General features: G+C 33.0%; 1 protein-coding gene across 1 annotated transcript; it reads left to right on the top strand.

Moving 5' to 3' along the window:
* The first annotated feature begins 9,890 nt into the window (after positions 1-9,890).
* Positions 9,891-12,610, top strand: LOC139523166 (uncharacterized). Its single transcript, XM_071316972.1, has 5 exons — positions 9,891-10,118; positions 10,680-10,807; positions 11,405-11,497; positions 11,787-11,921; positions 12,357-12,610. Exons 1-5 carry the CDS (start codon positions 10,092-10,094, stop codon positions 12,544-12,546), a joined length of 573 nt encoding a protein of 190 aa, XP_071173073.1. The 5' UTR covers positions 9,891-10,091; the 3' UTR covers positions 12,547-12,610.
* Positions 12,611-15,130: the final 2,520 nt, after the last annotated feature.

Here is a 15,130-nt window from a genome sequence, read left to right as displayed (position 1 = left end):
AAAATGTCGGTTATTGATTTGGGGATGTACGGCGGGCGGGCGGTCGGGCGGGCGGGCGGCAATCAAATGTTGTCCGTGCATTAACTCATGAACCGTTCAACCAAAGCTTTTAAAATTTTAATATGTTGTTACTGACAACTAAATGAAGGTCAAGTTCAATAATGGCGATTTTGACTTTTACCGTTCAGGAGTTATGGTTCTTGAAAGATTGAAAAATGGAGTTTCCAGTCGTTTTCGTGCATTTACGCATGAACTGTTCTACCTAAGCTTCCCAAATTTTAATATGTTGTTACTGATGACAAAATGGAGGTCAAGTTCAATAATGGCGATTTTGACTTTTACCGTTCAGGAGTTATGGTTCTTGAAAGATTGAAAAATGGAGTTTCCAGTCGTGTCCGTGCATTTACGCATGAACTGTTCTACCTAAGCTTCCCAAATTTTATTATGTTGTTACTGATGACAAAATGGAGGTCAAGTTCAATAATGACGATTTTGACTTTAACCGTTCAGGAGTTATGGTTCTTGAAAGATTGAAAAATGGTGTTTCCAGTCGTGTCCATGCATTTACGCATGAACTGTTTTACCAAAGCTTCCAAAATTTTAATATGTTGTTACTGATGACAAAATAGAAGTCAAGTTCAATAATGACGATTTTGACTTTTACCGTTCAGGAGTTATGGTTCTTGAAAGATTGAAAAATGGTGTTTCCAGTCGTGTCCGTGCATTTTCTCATGAACCATTCAACCAAAGCTTTTGAAATTTTTATATGTTGTTACTGATGGCAAATTAGAGGTCAAGTTCAATAATGATGATTTTGACTTTTACCGTTCAGGAGTTGTGGTTCTTGAAAGATTGTGAAATGGCGTTTCCATTCACGTTGTTGCATTTACTCATGAACCATTCAATCTAAGCTTTTCAAATTTTAAGATGTTGATACTGATGACAAAATGGAGGTCAAATTTGATATTGACGATTTTCACTTTCACCATTCATCAGTAATGGTTCTTGTGATATTGCCAGGACACAAATAAATATTAATAAATCCGGTTTGCTGTCGTTGTGACAGCCTCTTGTTGGTAATTGATTTGGGTGCAATATAGTAACCACTTTGTCCGTCTGTCTACATGTCTGATTTCAACAGAATTGATATAAAGGTATAAAAAAATGTGACACCAGGTCACGGTGCAGTATGGTTTGCTATTGCAATATGGTTGCCCGTTTCAAAAAACAAAATACATAGTATTGGATTTTAACTAAACTTACTCCAATCTAATTTGACTCTAGGATTGCTAGTTTTTAAAGCAATTGCTTTTATGCCGTCGCGTATGGCCATCTTTGTGACCCAGATCAAGCCATAGTATTTTGTTAAACAGGCTCCTGGTCAGTCATTCTTTAACACCTATGTATGTTTTCTAATGCAATACATAGCTTGAAACTTTAAAAAAAAGTTAGTGGATTTAAGAAGTTTCAGAATATGTTCTTGTAGATGTATTTTTGTATTTAAAGGGTCAACCGTTTGACTATCAAATAACATAGAAGTCCGAGTGAAAAAAAGTACATTTTTATAAATGCGATTCCGTTTTCCGCCGTTCGTACGATGTTTCAACAAAATATGGATTCATTTCAGTTGTTGATTTAGTATTGAAAATTTAACTGAATTATCTTCTGATAAATACGGTTTTTTATGTTTAATTTGTGTTTCTTTAAGAGGTCAGGTGCTCTTGTTCATTCATAAAATTATCGTTCATTCATACATTTATCGTAAAATCAAAATCACTACACAGGTTAATGCGTAGTGTCAAATTATTACCTGTAATCTAAAAATAGACAAACTTTATTTGCGCAAATAATTTAGCGGAACGAAACCTTTTGTTGAAAACACATAACAATAAGTTCGTTTTCCTTTTCTGTCAAAACTCCGTAATATTTATCGATCGCCTTACTAATGAAATGGACCCGTCCAAACGTAGTAGATGCCAAGTCGGTCCAGATGAAGAGATATTTACAATTTGGAATTTTCTAGTTTATTAATACATAGATTGAAAAAAAGTACGTCTTTTTAAATATCATGATCAAAACTGGGTTTGCATAACAAATGTCAGATGAAACCATTATCCTCGTCTTTTCAGTTAACAAGTCTACTACGTTTGTTGACACTCGACGGTCCACCGTGTTAGCAATTTTATTTCACATGTTTTCGAAATATTGAAGATCATTTTTCGCAATGTTTCCTAAAAATTGATAAATATCAAAGCAACGTAGAGCTGTTTGTTCTTGTTCGTATAATAAAATTGAGAATGGAAATGGGGAATTTGTCAAAGAGACAACAACCCGACCATAGAAAAACATACAACAGCAGAATTAAGGTCACCAACAGGTCTTCAATGCAGCGAAAAATTCCCGCACCCGGAGGCGTCCTTCAGCTGGCCCCGTTGAATTGCATGAGAATTGTAGTTATCTCGTACCCACATGCACTTGTTTCTATCCATAGGAAGGTCGACTATCCATATAAAAATATTATATGGATAATCGACCTTCCTATGGATAGAAACAAGTGCCTGTGCTCGTACCGCATCAGAAGGACACATATCAACTGAGCAATAATGTTTGGAACTTAGTTTTAAAAATGATGACAAAGTAACATTATGAAAATATTTTTAATAAGCTGAAATATACATTTATTCTTTACATGTTTATGTCTTGTAAGATATTTTATTTCTTTCCCGTTTTTTAACATTTGCGTCTGGAAAGTTGAAATGTTTTAACTTAATCATTTGTGTTAATGGTTAAATATAAATTAATAATGAAAATTGTTAAAATTAAATCAATATAAAAGGAAATTATTGCCAAGGAAGTTACAAACACTACCAGGGGATAATCCATGATGATTTCTTTTTGAGTTATATGTTTCAGCACATGTATATTTGACCCCAACTTTAGCCTGGTAAAAGTGTTGTCTCCTTGTGAAATATAAAACATATTAAAAATGACTTTCTGCTAAAGTCTTTTATTTATATAAAGTTAAAACCTTCTTACTTTTAACTAGACAACACTCATGTCAGGTTTAATTCTTGTATATATGTGGATGAAAAATAAAAGTCCCCAAACATTAACATGGCAGCAATTGCTTTTACAGCCTTTAAGGCTTTGATTCTTTTGAAGGTCGATGGTTTTCTCCAGGCACTCTGGCTTCCTCAAACAATAAAAACTGGCCACCACAAAATAGCCTAAATGTGGTCTTAAGGGGGCTCACGGGTATAAATCGATTTTTATTTTTTAATATAGGATTTCGCTGTATTTTTTATAAATGAACTTTATCATATACTAAAAAAAATGGGGTCACTGTTCATTTAAGCTAACAATCTGCCTCCGAAAGAAGCATACTTTTTTGTTGATGTCCTTTTTTTCTGTTGAACTAATAGGAGAAATAGAGTTAATATCGAAATAAAAAAAGAACTTAATTACAGAAATCACTTAAATTTTACAATTATTTAGTTTATTTGAAAACAATAATAAAAAAAATATACGTCACATACGAGTTAAAAAAGATCTTTCAATTTCAATGCCAAAAAATGGCATTTTTGCACCAAAGGGAGATAATCTGGAGCTTTTCAATGAGAAAAATATTTTAAGTCATCTGGTGCGAAACAGAATCGATTTTTGTACCATATCATAAAGTAATAATTAATAGTGTAATAAATAAATATATAATGAATGCTGAAATTTTTGTACCCATGAGCTTCCTTAAAAGTGGCGATAAAGCACCAAAAAATCAATCAATTTAACTAAACTTGTATTCATTGGCAAACACTTTAGAGGTCAATTGAAATTTATGAAAATTGACAATTATCCGGGAACATGAACAGCTTTGTATACTTTAGTCTCTGTACCACACAATAATTTTGGCAAGCAGGCTAGGGCCCTTGCTGACATGTTGGTTTTAATATACTTGTAGTAAAGCAAAGTTAGGCAGGAATGGAAAAGTTGTTTTTCATGAGAAACCATATAAAGCCCAAAATGTTGAATGCCAAGGATGGATGATGTACAAGCAGTTGAATAATGAGAAACAATATAACCAAAATCAAGTCAATAGTAATCTTTATATGCCCATTTACGAGGGCCCTCATGGGGTTTTTGATTATGTGATTACTTGGCCGTTTTTTTAATGATTATTTGATTATTAAGCCAAATATTTCATGATTATTTGATTACTAAAGATAAGCAAATATTTAATGATTATGTGATTACTAGGACCCCCCATGAGGGGCCTCATTTACAGGACGTATTATGGTATACCTTTATCTTAAAATCTGTTATCAACATGCATAAACTTGTTTGCATCAAACTTTGGTGAATTAATTTTATATATATAACCTCGCAAGTTTTTCCATCAATTTCTTGTGACATTGAGGAGTTATGGAAATTAATTAATTGAAAAAGGGAGGGTTGTATCATGCCGTCATGGTGCAGCTCTTGATTTGCTATTAACCTTAAACACATGCAGATGGATAGAAAAATCTCCACAACAATATCATCTACATATCCATCGTCGCTGGGCTTCCAAAATGTCGTATATGACTTTTTTGGCTAAAAAATACTTATTGACACCAATGGTCTGGGCGGAAGAAATCTTTGGTATTACAAAATAGCATACAGTTAGACCAATCAAAACTTTTGAAATAAGACATATTACAAAATTGCCAATGTCAGTTATTTGTAGAGTTTACTTCCAAAATGTTGTATGAAAACTTGAAAACTGTTGTATAATGGCTTTGGGAATAAAATAATCATACATTTCATTATTTCTGTGAAAATAATTAAACTTCTTATATAATCAAGAAATGTCAAAGTTTTTATTTCACTGCTATTAACAAAAATGTTCAAGTTCACATTCGACATTTTGGAAGCATGCATTTTGTCAAAATTTTCAAAGCCTGTTTGTGAGAAATTTTGTTCTTGATAAAATTGTAATTTACAACATTTTGGAAACCCAGCGACGATATATTAATATAAAAATAAGACAGTACATGTAGATGTGGTTTGATTGCCAATGAGACATCTTCGCTAGCCAAAGACTGCAATCAGTCCTTTCCTCAGAAGTTCCTCTCCATCTGTCAGATCAAGCCAACATTTTAGAGAACGGGACTGGTCTCTAATTCTTGGCTATATGTAGCAACGATGCATATAAGGCAACAATACGGTACTCTAACAAATCCATACCAAATAGTCGACTGTAGAAGGCCCTACAAGAATTTTCAGAAAATCTAAGACGACAAATATAACGGGACAGAATCCAACAACAACCACTAAACTACATGCTCTTAGCTTTGAACAGGCACATATAGAATATCTATCACTACACATCAAATAGTAACAGTCAAGAGAAAAACCCGATCTTGTGCCATGCCAAAATATTGATATCAACAGATTAGTACAATGAAACTAAATATATAAGTATAACCATCATAGTATGGTTTTAATTTACTGATACAAATATTAATACATATAAAAGATATAAATACACATCACTACAGTGATACATTGGTTATCTTTTAGAATAAGTGGTTTTGGTGGATTGATACTAGTCATTGAACATATTGAATTTAAGAAGTATGTGGCTTTGAAAGATGAAATTTACCCTATCAGAAGGGGCTAGTTGAATTAACAATCGATATGGAGTTTTGAAGAATTTGAAACCCGTTGCATCCATTTTGGGCTAAAGAATGCATGAAAATCAATCAAAACCCTAGGGTACTGACGCTTAATATCTAAATCTTCCAAGGGTTATCACTTTGTTTTGAGATGCACAAAATATAGGGCATTCATCATAACCTTCTGAACATCCTATTTATGAACATTTCCAGATATTCAAGTTACAAAATGATGTTGTATTTGTCGAGAAAATTACATAGCTTGTACAAGGTGCTGAAATCTAATATATGTTCTGAAATCATCAATGGTGTAATCTTTAAAAATTAGAGTTGTCTTTTCGTCCATAATGCAATGTTTATTTTAACTTTCCACTGAAAAAAAGAGCATGATAACAAGCACTTTGATTATTCGTGATACTGCTTGTCAAGAAAAATAATTGATTCCCTTTGAATGACCCGTGGAAACAGTAAAAAGAAATAATCAAATTCCATATTCTACGGTGTACTTGTCTTTCCCGCAGAGTTATTTTTACCTTGACCTCTTGTCTAAAATTCATTCGACAATAGTGAAGGTGAGTTTCTCGGATATTATTTATAAACAATAGCTAAATTGTATTCGTTTGAAAGGAATACATATCTTCGTAACGGAATTCTTCAAAGATGAAAGGTGAAATGAGGTTTGGCACCCAGCATTTTCTCGTGGGTTTGAACCCACCCCCACTGAAAAATGGTAATTTTCCGTCTATTTCCAATTTTAAAACGACCTTGAGAGGTGAACATTGACAACACTGTGTTTTTTTTTGTCATTAGGGTATTTACCCTATCGTTACAGCAGTCCATTCATGCTAACTGGGAATATGTGGGACTTGAGTGTCTTGCTTGGGAATTATTATTGTCAAGTCAGGTCTGCATAAATGTCCGTTTTTACTGATTTTTGACAAAACGGTGACCTAGAATTTACAAACTAAATTCCTATTGGCCATATTATACCTCGTTGTGTTCCTGTACCAACTATGCATGCATTTAGGATAATAGTTTATACCTACAGTCCCTTCCAGTTACGTAGTGCCATCAAAAGATGCCCACCCCACCTGATTCTGCCTACTTTTCACGTTTTTCCGATTTTAAACTCTCGAACGGCTTTCAAACTGCCATATTTTCATGAACAGACATCTGAGAAGAGTTTATGGACCATTGAATTGCTTGGTTGAAGTATCTGCTATCATTACAGTTCAGCTGGGACAGTTAAAAAAGTATGGAGGGTCATACGGGCCATCAAATAATGGTTGTCGCCATCACGCCTACAGGTGGGATTGGGGGCTAAAGGGTTAAACGATTTGATCATATTTTTTTTTAATTTGGCTTCTGTTGGGTTTGAGGGTCATTTTGGGGGTAAAACTGACCAAAACACTATATAGAGGTTGAAAATCGGGAAAAATGAATCATTAGTAAAGAAAAGTTATGCCTGGTTGTATGTATTAAATGCCGTTGAGATAATGTAACATGAAACCGGTAACCCGAGCAGTACTAGTACTGATGTCGGTTGTGTACCCTTACTTTTCTTGTCAGTTAAGATTAGTTGCTTGAGCTGGGTGTATAAATAAGTAACTTAAATTAGATTTAATCGATTGGTGATGTGCTGACTTGATTCCAAAAACTAGCGGGTACACTAAGACGTGCTGACTTGATTCCAAAAACTAGCGGGTACACTAAGACGCTCCTACAGCGCTGAATGTGATGTACAAGTGCACGATATGATGCCCGAGTATCTAGGAAAATGACATCAACATCAATTGGAATTGAAATAGTTGTCAACCAAGAGGGAGATTCGATTTTGTAAACGGTTTGATTAACGACCTTATTGCGAGAGTGTCAATACCTAATTTTAAAGAAGCAGTTTTCACAAAAATCTCTTCCGGGACACCCAAGTTCCCCCTTAAGTTGCGGGGATTCGTGTTTCCAACCTACAGTTTTCTATGTAAAGTGTAGCTGCGATATAGCGGTTTTGTGCTGATGTGGCGTTTCGTGCCAGTTGACCAACTTTTATCAGAATTAAAACCTTTGAATCATGATTTTTTTTAGTAATTCCTGCAAACATAGACACGATATTTTGTACCTAATGTATAATTATCACTCACAGTTTATTTCGTTTCGAGTAGCGACTTTTGGCAGAATTACTGTTGACTTTTCAAAATAGGACTGAAAGCGGGGACAATTGTATCGTATCGCCATATTTGATTTAAATAGTTTATTCCCATTTCTAAAGCAATGTGAAGCATATATAATTAGATCTATAGCGTTGATAAAAATGGTACACATCGTGTACTTATATCTATTAATTATGGTCCAAGTGAAACGTAGAAAAACGTGCAATGATGGCCTTCTACTCAAGACATTTTAATTTTTATTCAGGGAGTCGGACCATAAGTGTTGGCTAAAATCATAGGATGGCTTTCCGGTTGTTTATGAAGAAAATGCAGGGGGCAATTGATATATTAAAGTGATAAAAGAGAAGAAATTGTCGAGATAAAGTATACAATGCATAAGTGTTTTTCTTGATTAACACGAGTGTATTATACATAATTAACTCGTTTTAACAACTGTTTCTGCTTAATTATGCACATATGAGGGATTGCTTATAGCAAAAGACAGCAGATGAGTACATTGAAATATTTAATGAGTTTTATGTTGATAACAGGTTGTTTCAACTGATCTATAAACATCCCAATGTAAACGTTAAACTATACGCAAGAAAAAAGTCATTAGACATATTTTATATTACTTTATTCAAATACCTTTTCCTTTAAAGTTTATTTGTACTTTCTAGATAAAATTACACCCACCGATCGAGGGAGGGGTGGATATGGGTGGCATTTATTTGGTCCTAATTAAGGTATGGTATACGGGTGACCCATATAGTTCATTCACGTAAGAAATGCCAAATTCTGTCCTATTCCTGCGATTTTTTTTAGCACTGAAATGTATTGTACAAGATTACCTATGCATGGTATCAACCAGTCCTTTAAAAAGACAGCACGATATCACAGATGATTTATGCACTCGTAGAGATATTTGATGGATTGAGGAACATATAAATTTCAAATATCGAGAAAACGACTGAGTTTTGTACTAAAATGTATTGAATTTTACCACGATTTTTAATTTGGCCAAGATTAAGATGTGTCTTTATTGATAATGCACACAGACGACTTGGTCGATGGTCACTTTTCCGGCGACGGTCATACTTCACAACAGAAATATTCATGCATGATGGATGAATAATTGGAGCATATGATATGATTTTGGGTCTTCAGTGGTATAACCGAATAGGTACAAAGCAGTTGTCACACGAGACGTTGCTGTCTGATATAGACAATATTGATCTTTGCACATATCGTCAATATATTAACATCAAAATAGTTTCAAGTTAAGGGATTACTTTGGGTGGGCTATACCCCCATAACATGTACAGATTTTTAATGTATATATACCATGCTTTCCCGAAATCATAAGTTTTGTCTTCGATTTTACGTCTTCTGAATTGATAGTTTTTTTTAGACCAGTTTTCTCTAGACAAAGTTCCATTTACTACAGAATAAACACTTCGTTTTGTAACAGATGACCACACTCATAACATTTATCAGATTAAATTGTGTAAGTATGATAATGATGATTTAATTGACTCGTTGCTCTTTTTTGTCTTTATAATTTTTTTTTTTGGTTAAAGTTCTATTTCCTTCTTTCTATAAAAAAAGAAGATGTGGTATGATTGCCAATGAGACAACTATCCACAAAAGACCAAAATGAAACAGACATTAACAACTATAGGTCACTGTACGGTCTTCAACAATGAGCAAAGCCCATACCGCATAGTCAGCTATAATAGGCCCCGATAAGACAATGTAGAACAATTCAAACGAGAAAACTAACGACCTTATTTATGTAAAAAAAAAATGAACGAAAAACAAATATGTAACACTTTCTATGTTTTTTTGGCAACATGTGCATAAACGACAATCTTTTACACAGCCACAAAAAAAAAAAAAATCCGAGAAAGGCCCCCTACACCGTAATTTCTAGAAGTCCGAAAATTTTAACGGATGATGAAAATAGGCGAAATATACCAAAAGGCAACTCTTGATAACTCATAAATCACGATTTTAAGCGTCATTGATTTACGTCAATTAGAAAAAATTAAAAACAAACTGTCACATATTTTGTATGAATAACTTCATCGTTTGTATACATCTTGTCTTTTCAGTGTCAGTTGCATATACGTGGTGATTATTAATTTCATTTGCATATTTCTGATGGAGATGTCAATCATGTAGGTCTTCGTCAAGTTTCTGAAAATTGACAGAAACAAAGTCACGTGGTTTATGTACAACTGTAGAGGAAAGAGTAGGTCTGAATAAATACATATTCTAGATACGATCAGAGATGATCATGTTGTTTCACAAAATTATCGTAAGTTACATCAATATTTATGTAAAACAATACGAAAAATAAATATATACAGTGTTTGCATTTTATAGATGCTATCAAAAATGCTCATATTTAAAAAAAAACTATATGCGTGTTTCTCAATTCGTTTCCATGCGCTTTATTTTACTGTAAGCGATGTGTGCTTGTCATCTAAATACCAAAGCGTTATATACACTACAAGTATGTATACATTTATTCTAGCAAAGCATTTTACTCGTGTATTTCCAATTTTACTATATTTTTGGCCTATGCCATCTCTTAAAAAGATAATTTGTCAGAATGCGAATCTTGTGTATCAAGGTTGGAACCATGCAATGTAACTATATAGTATCAAATGTATTTTTATTTATAAAGATTTTTTACGAAGTTCGTGTTGGTTTTCAACTAGAAGTGTTACCTAGGTTGTGTTAGTTTTTGACCATAGAATTTTTGCAAAGGTCTTGTTTATTTTTGGCCATTGAATTTTTACTTATGGAATGTTAGTCTTTTACAAAGATGTTTTACGTAATTTGTGTTAGTTTTTCATTAAAAAGTTTTATGTAGGTTGTGTTAGTTGTCCTGTATAAATCTGTTGATGCTGAAGTTTCCGTCCCTACAAGAATATGTGTACCACCAGCACCTGAGGATGATGATTATTTTGGGGACTTGGAGCAGAAAGATGAAAACATAAGGTAAATAAATTTATAATATAAAGTCTATTGGAATTTGGCTGTTAAATTTGACGTTTAGTTTATTTATTAATAGTGAATTGGGAAACAAGATTTTGCATCTTATTTTAATCCCTTTCCACTTTGCAAGTGCGAGTGCTGCCTTGTAGCGGCATTAGCCTGCTCTTTTTCGAAATCTACAAGGATGTATTTTACGTGCAAGAGATATGGCTCTCTCATAACACGGTTCAGCCATTTAACGTCCCCATTCTGATGTACTGTCATCATTTCTCAAGACAATACTAGCAAATGGTGGCAAGGGAGAGCGAGAAGATTTTAAAGCGGCCAAATGTGCCTTATGTTTGTTCTGATTAAATAGTTGAATCTTTGACAACTCAGATTGATGTGAAAACTTATTTATATTACTTTAATTTGTAATATGATTATCATAAAGGTTGTAGATCATCTTTATCCTTATCCTTCTGATTATTGTTGAAACTTGATCTTTTATTGTTTATATTCCATCTTTCATTGTCATCATTAGTGTTATATTTTTGTTATAAAAACATCAAGTTTGTCTGTAGTGTTTGTGTCAAAATACATTTTTTTTTGTATTTTCAGAGCTGCAATAGTGAAAGGTTTAGATAGGGACACAATGCTTAAGGTCGAAACAGATAAAGCTGTCAATGAGTTAATGTTTGACGCTAACCCAGTGTAAGTTTTTATACTCTTGTACTGCAGTTTAAAAAGTTACTAACTAAGTAAAGACAAATGTTAAAAAATTAATAAATGTAATAAAATTATCCGATTCAATATTTAAAACAATACAGTTAACTGTTACTGTCAAAGTACCAGTTAGCTAAATTATTTCTACAGGATAAAAAAAAATTATCATGCAAATTGATGAATAAATGTTGATTGCTTTTTTAGATATTTTTAATCAGGATTCTATTTTTTTTATTTACATATTGATGGATGATATCAATTGTTGATTTGTTTTCAGGTTTGTATCGACGGTTGGAATGTGTAGATATAAATACCGATCTTATGCACCTTCCAAAAAAGTCGTGTACCAAGGGAATGGTTGTTATGTCTTGCATTACTTCTGGTATCAAATCTGGAGACACGTATATTGTCCGTAAGTACATGTGTAACTTTTAATGTTGTTAGTACCAAAATAACCAGTCTCTATCATTACATAACAGGGAGATAACTCTGTCAGAATCAACTGAACGTATTAATCACGTTCTAATTGTTAAGGAAATGCATAAAAACTTTTCAATGATTAAAACTAGTGCTTGTCAAAACTTCTCTATGACATTTTTCCAATAAAATGTGTTGATCAAGTTTTTTGAATATTGTATGTTGTTGTGAAAGGGTCAAAATAAATATTTTGTCAAAATTGATGAAATTTAAACCAACCAAATTAATTTTAGTCTAGGTGTATGGTACCACCTTCATTCTTTCAATAATGTCCCATTAGGTCTCCAGCTATCTGTTTCCCCCATTTTTTCGAATTCATTTTAACATGATACTGAGCAATTTTTATGATTACCTTTTTGTTTCATTTCAGTAAGCAAAGTTGCAGTAACGTTCCGTGTAATCAATGGACCCCATACGTGTACCGATGTGTTCCATCTTGTAAACGCTCCTTTTATATGTGGATAGCTTGTCCAACTGGTGACCGTAGATTCCCGTATAAGTACATCAGAATAGAGAAAAGGTTACCACAATGTTGTGAATGTAAAAGATACAAGTGCTGAAGATGTGAGAGCCAAAACCAGTTTTCATGTCAATTAATGAATAAATAATTTAAACGTGTTAAAATCGGCTTTTAATTTTTGAATACCTTAACAAAAGAAGAAATGCATTGTATCTTAGTCTATTGATACGAAGAAGAACGTATTACTTCCACTGAAACATTATGACAAGTCACTGTATGCATTTTAACAATGCAGCGCAAAGCCTCATAAAGTATAAAAGGCATACAAATATATGCAGAGATGATATGGTGGGCCTGTTTCGTTATCTGCTATGATAACAGATAAGTTTAATTCTAGAAGCAACAGTTTTGTCCTCTGTCGCTCAATTGTGACATTAATGAATTTGACCTTTGAAGAACAATATTTCGGGTGCCATATGTGGAGAATAATTTTCGAACTCTTCCAGAGCACCAATTGAGATTACCAAAGTTTTTGATTGGGTTCGTCTTGCTAAGTATTCAGTTTTTTTTATGTTGTAATTATATTCTTGCCATGGCTTGGTCATTCTGTTTTCAACTTATGAGTTTAAATGTTCCTTTTTTATTTTTTTCTGCCCCTTTTTAAATGTTGCAAACTCTTAATCCATACTCGAACTACCAAAATCAGCAAGCAAAATAAAGATAGTCATACCAATCGTCCCACACATGTGTTACATATTTGCTTATGGGCGTTAATCAACCTAGCATTCCAAGATATGCCAAATTTATACAAACATTAAACATTTCACTTGTGAAGACTAACAGCATTATTAATAACAAAATGATTTACAAAAAACAACTATGGCTGATATGAAATAACGGCAACCATTGACCAACAGGCTCCCTACTTGTACCTGGCACATAAAAGAATGAATCAGGGTTGGACAGGTTTGTGATCGATTCACCATCCTCTAACCTGGGGCAGTGGTGTTACATCAAAACATAATAAAGAACAAACTATTAAACTTAATCTAAGAGGGCTTAAGATATATTAACGTACGTCCAGTGGCAAATATGTTCAATACACCATTTTTTACATTTGAAAATCACTGTACCAAGTCAGGAATAAGACAGTTGTTGTCCATTCGTTTGATGTGTTTTATCGTTTGATTTTGTCATTTGCATTGATTAGGGACTTTCCGTTTTGAATTTTCCTCGGAGTTCAATACTTTTGTTATTAGATACAAAGCAGAAAAACATCATAATAACCAAACCGGACGTGGCATGATATTTATACATACCCAACAACAAACAAAACACAAAGTACAGATCTATGAGTATATACAGTTATTGACAACTAGTTCAAAGCCAATAACGACTTATAAAAAAATCTTGTAAAAGTATCGATCAGCAAAGTCCCAACAACCGATAAATTTAGAATAAAGACGTCATTAACTTTCAGAGCAAAACACGACCTTGTGCAATACCAAACTAAATGGTATCAACAGATTGTAGTACCGTTGAGAATATTTTGTATTTGGATTTTTTTTATATGTATATTGTAAACGATGAGAAGTTGTTATAGAACTTCCGGCTATTGTGTTGTTCAGAAGAATATATATTCTTTGTACAAGAGCGTTAAGGGCATAAGAAACAGTTACAGGGGATATAATGACGTTGCTAACGTAAAATGTAATTTTCGGGACGTCCGGAAAAAGGTGCATTTTTCGACTGAATTTTTTTAATTCGAACTGATTTAAATTTGAAACGAGTGCATGGACCCCTTTTTTTAAAAGAAATTTTGTTTCATTTTGCAGGGAGATTATGTGGACCAAATTTTATAAGACAGTAAATAGTGCAATTTTTTTTCTTTTCTCAATTCATGACCATTTGATAAATATGAGTTATTTCTGAATAAAAAATGAATAAATGTATAGGATACTTATAAAATACAGAAATTACAAATTATTTAACAAAAAACAATTTGTGTTTATCTTTTAAAACAAAAAAGGTTATGTCTCTTTTTCGAAAGGAAAAAAAGCGGCCACAAATCTGAATTTTTAGCAAATATACAAAATTTCGACCTCATTTAACTAAAAAAGTAGCACATGAAGGTATGTTTTTTATTACATAATTGATTTAATCAGGCAAAAAATAGCATATACTGAAATTTTCATAAAACTTTAAACACGGGATCAAAACTGTATCGTATGCCCTTAATCGGTTCCTTCACCAAATTTTTGGGCCGGAAATATGGAGGTTGTTGGTGTAAAAAAGTGCAAATATTATATAAACAATCTGTATATTTAGTTGATTTTCATCCTCAATTGACAGAACTGGTCCAATACATTAAGTTATGATAAGCTATAAGATATAACTTAATTGTGTAGTTGATGAAATCGAATATCTTTTGAGTGCAGTTGATGAAATAGAATATCATCTGATTCATTTTCAAGATTTGATTTTGAAACTCATGACTATCAACTTGCATCTACTGACAAAATTGTATTCTTCATCTCAGATATGGACTTAAACGCAACCTTTCACCTCATTTACTCATCAATGAACTTTATGCCAAGATGAAATATTTTTAGGACCCTCGATTCTGACTATTACAGACGCAATTACTGCCAAAACATTATTTCTCAGATATGGACTCTAACGCG

The sequence above is a fragment of the Mytilus edulis genome, chromosome 5 (genome assembly GCF_963676685.1).
Source record: "Mytilus edulis chromosome 5, xbMytEdul2.2, whole genome shotgun sequence".
Lineage (NCBI taxonomy): Eukaryota > Metazoa > Mollusca > Bivalvia > Mytilida > Mytilidae > Mytilus > Mytilus edulis.
This window is presented reverse-complemented; position numbering and strand designations above follow the sequence as displayed.

What these genes read in the sequence shown, in the direction of transcription:
- LOC139523166 (XM_071316972.1), top strand. Translation starts at nt 10,092, where the DNA reads ATGATCATGTTGTTTCACAAAATTATC. An exon ending in TGTTGTTTCACAAAATTATC is followed by an intron (nt 10,119 to 10,679) that starts GTAAGTTACATC and finishes AGTTTTATGTAG; the next exon opens with GTTGTGTTAGTTGTCCTGTA. An exon ending in ATGTTTGACGCTAACCCAGT is followed by an intron (nt 11,498 to 11,786) that starts GTAAGTTTTTAT and finishes ATTTGTTTTCAG; the next exon opens with GTTTGTATCGACGGTTGGAA.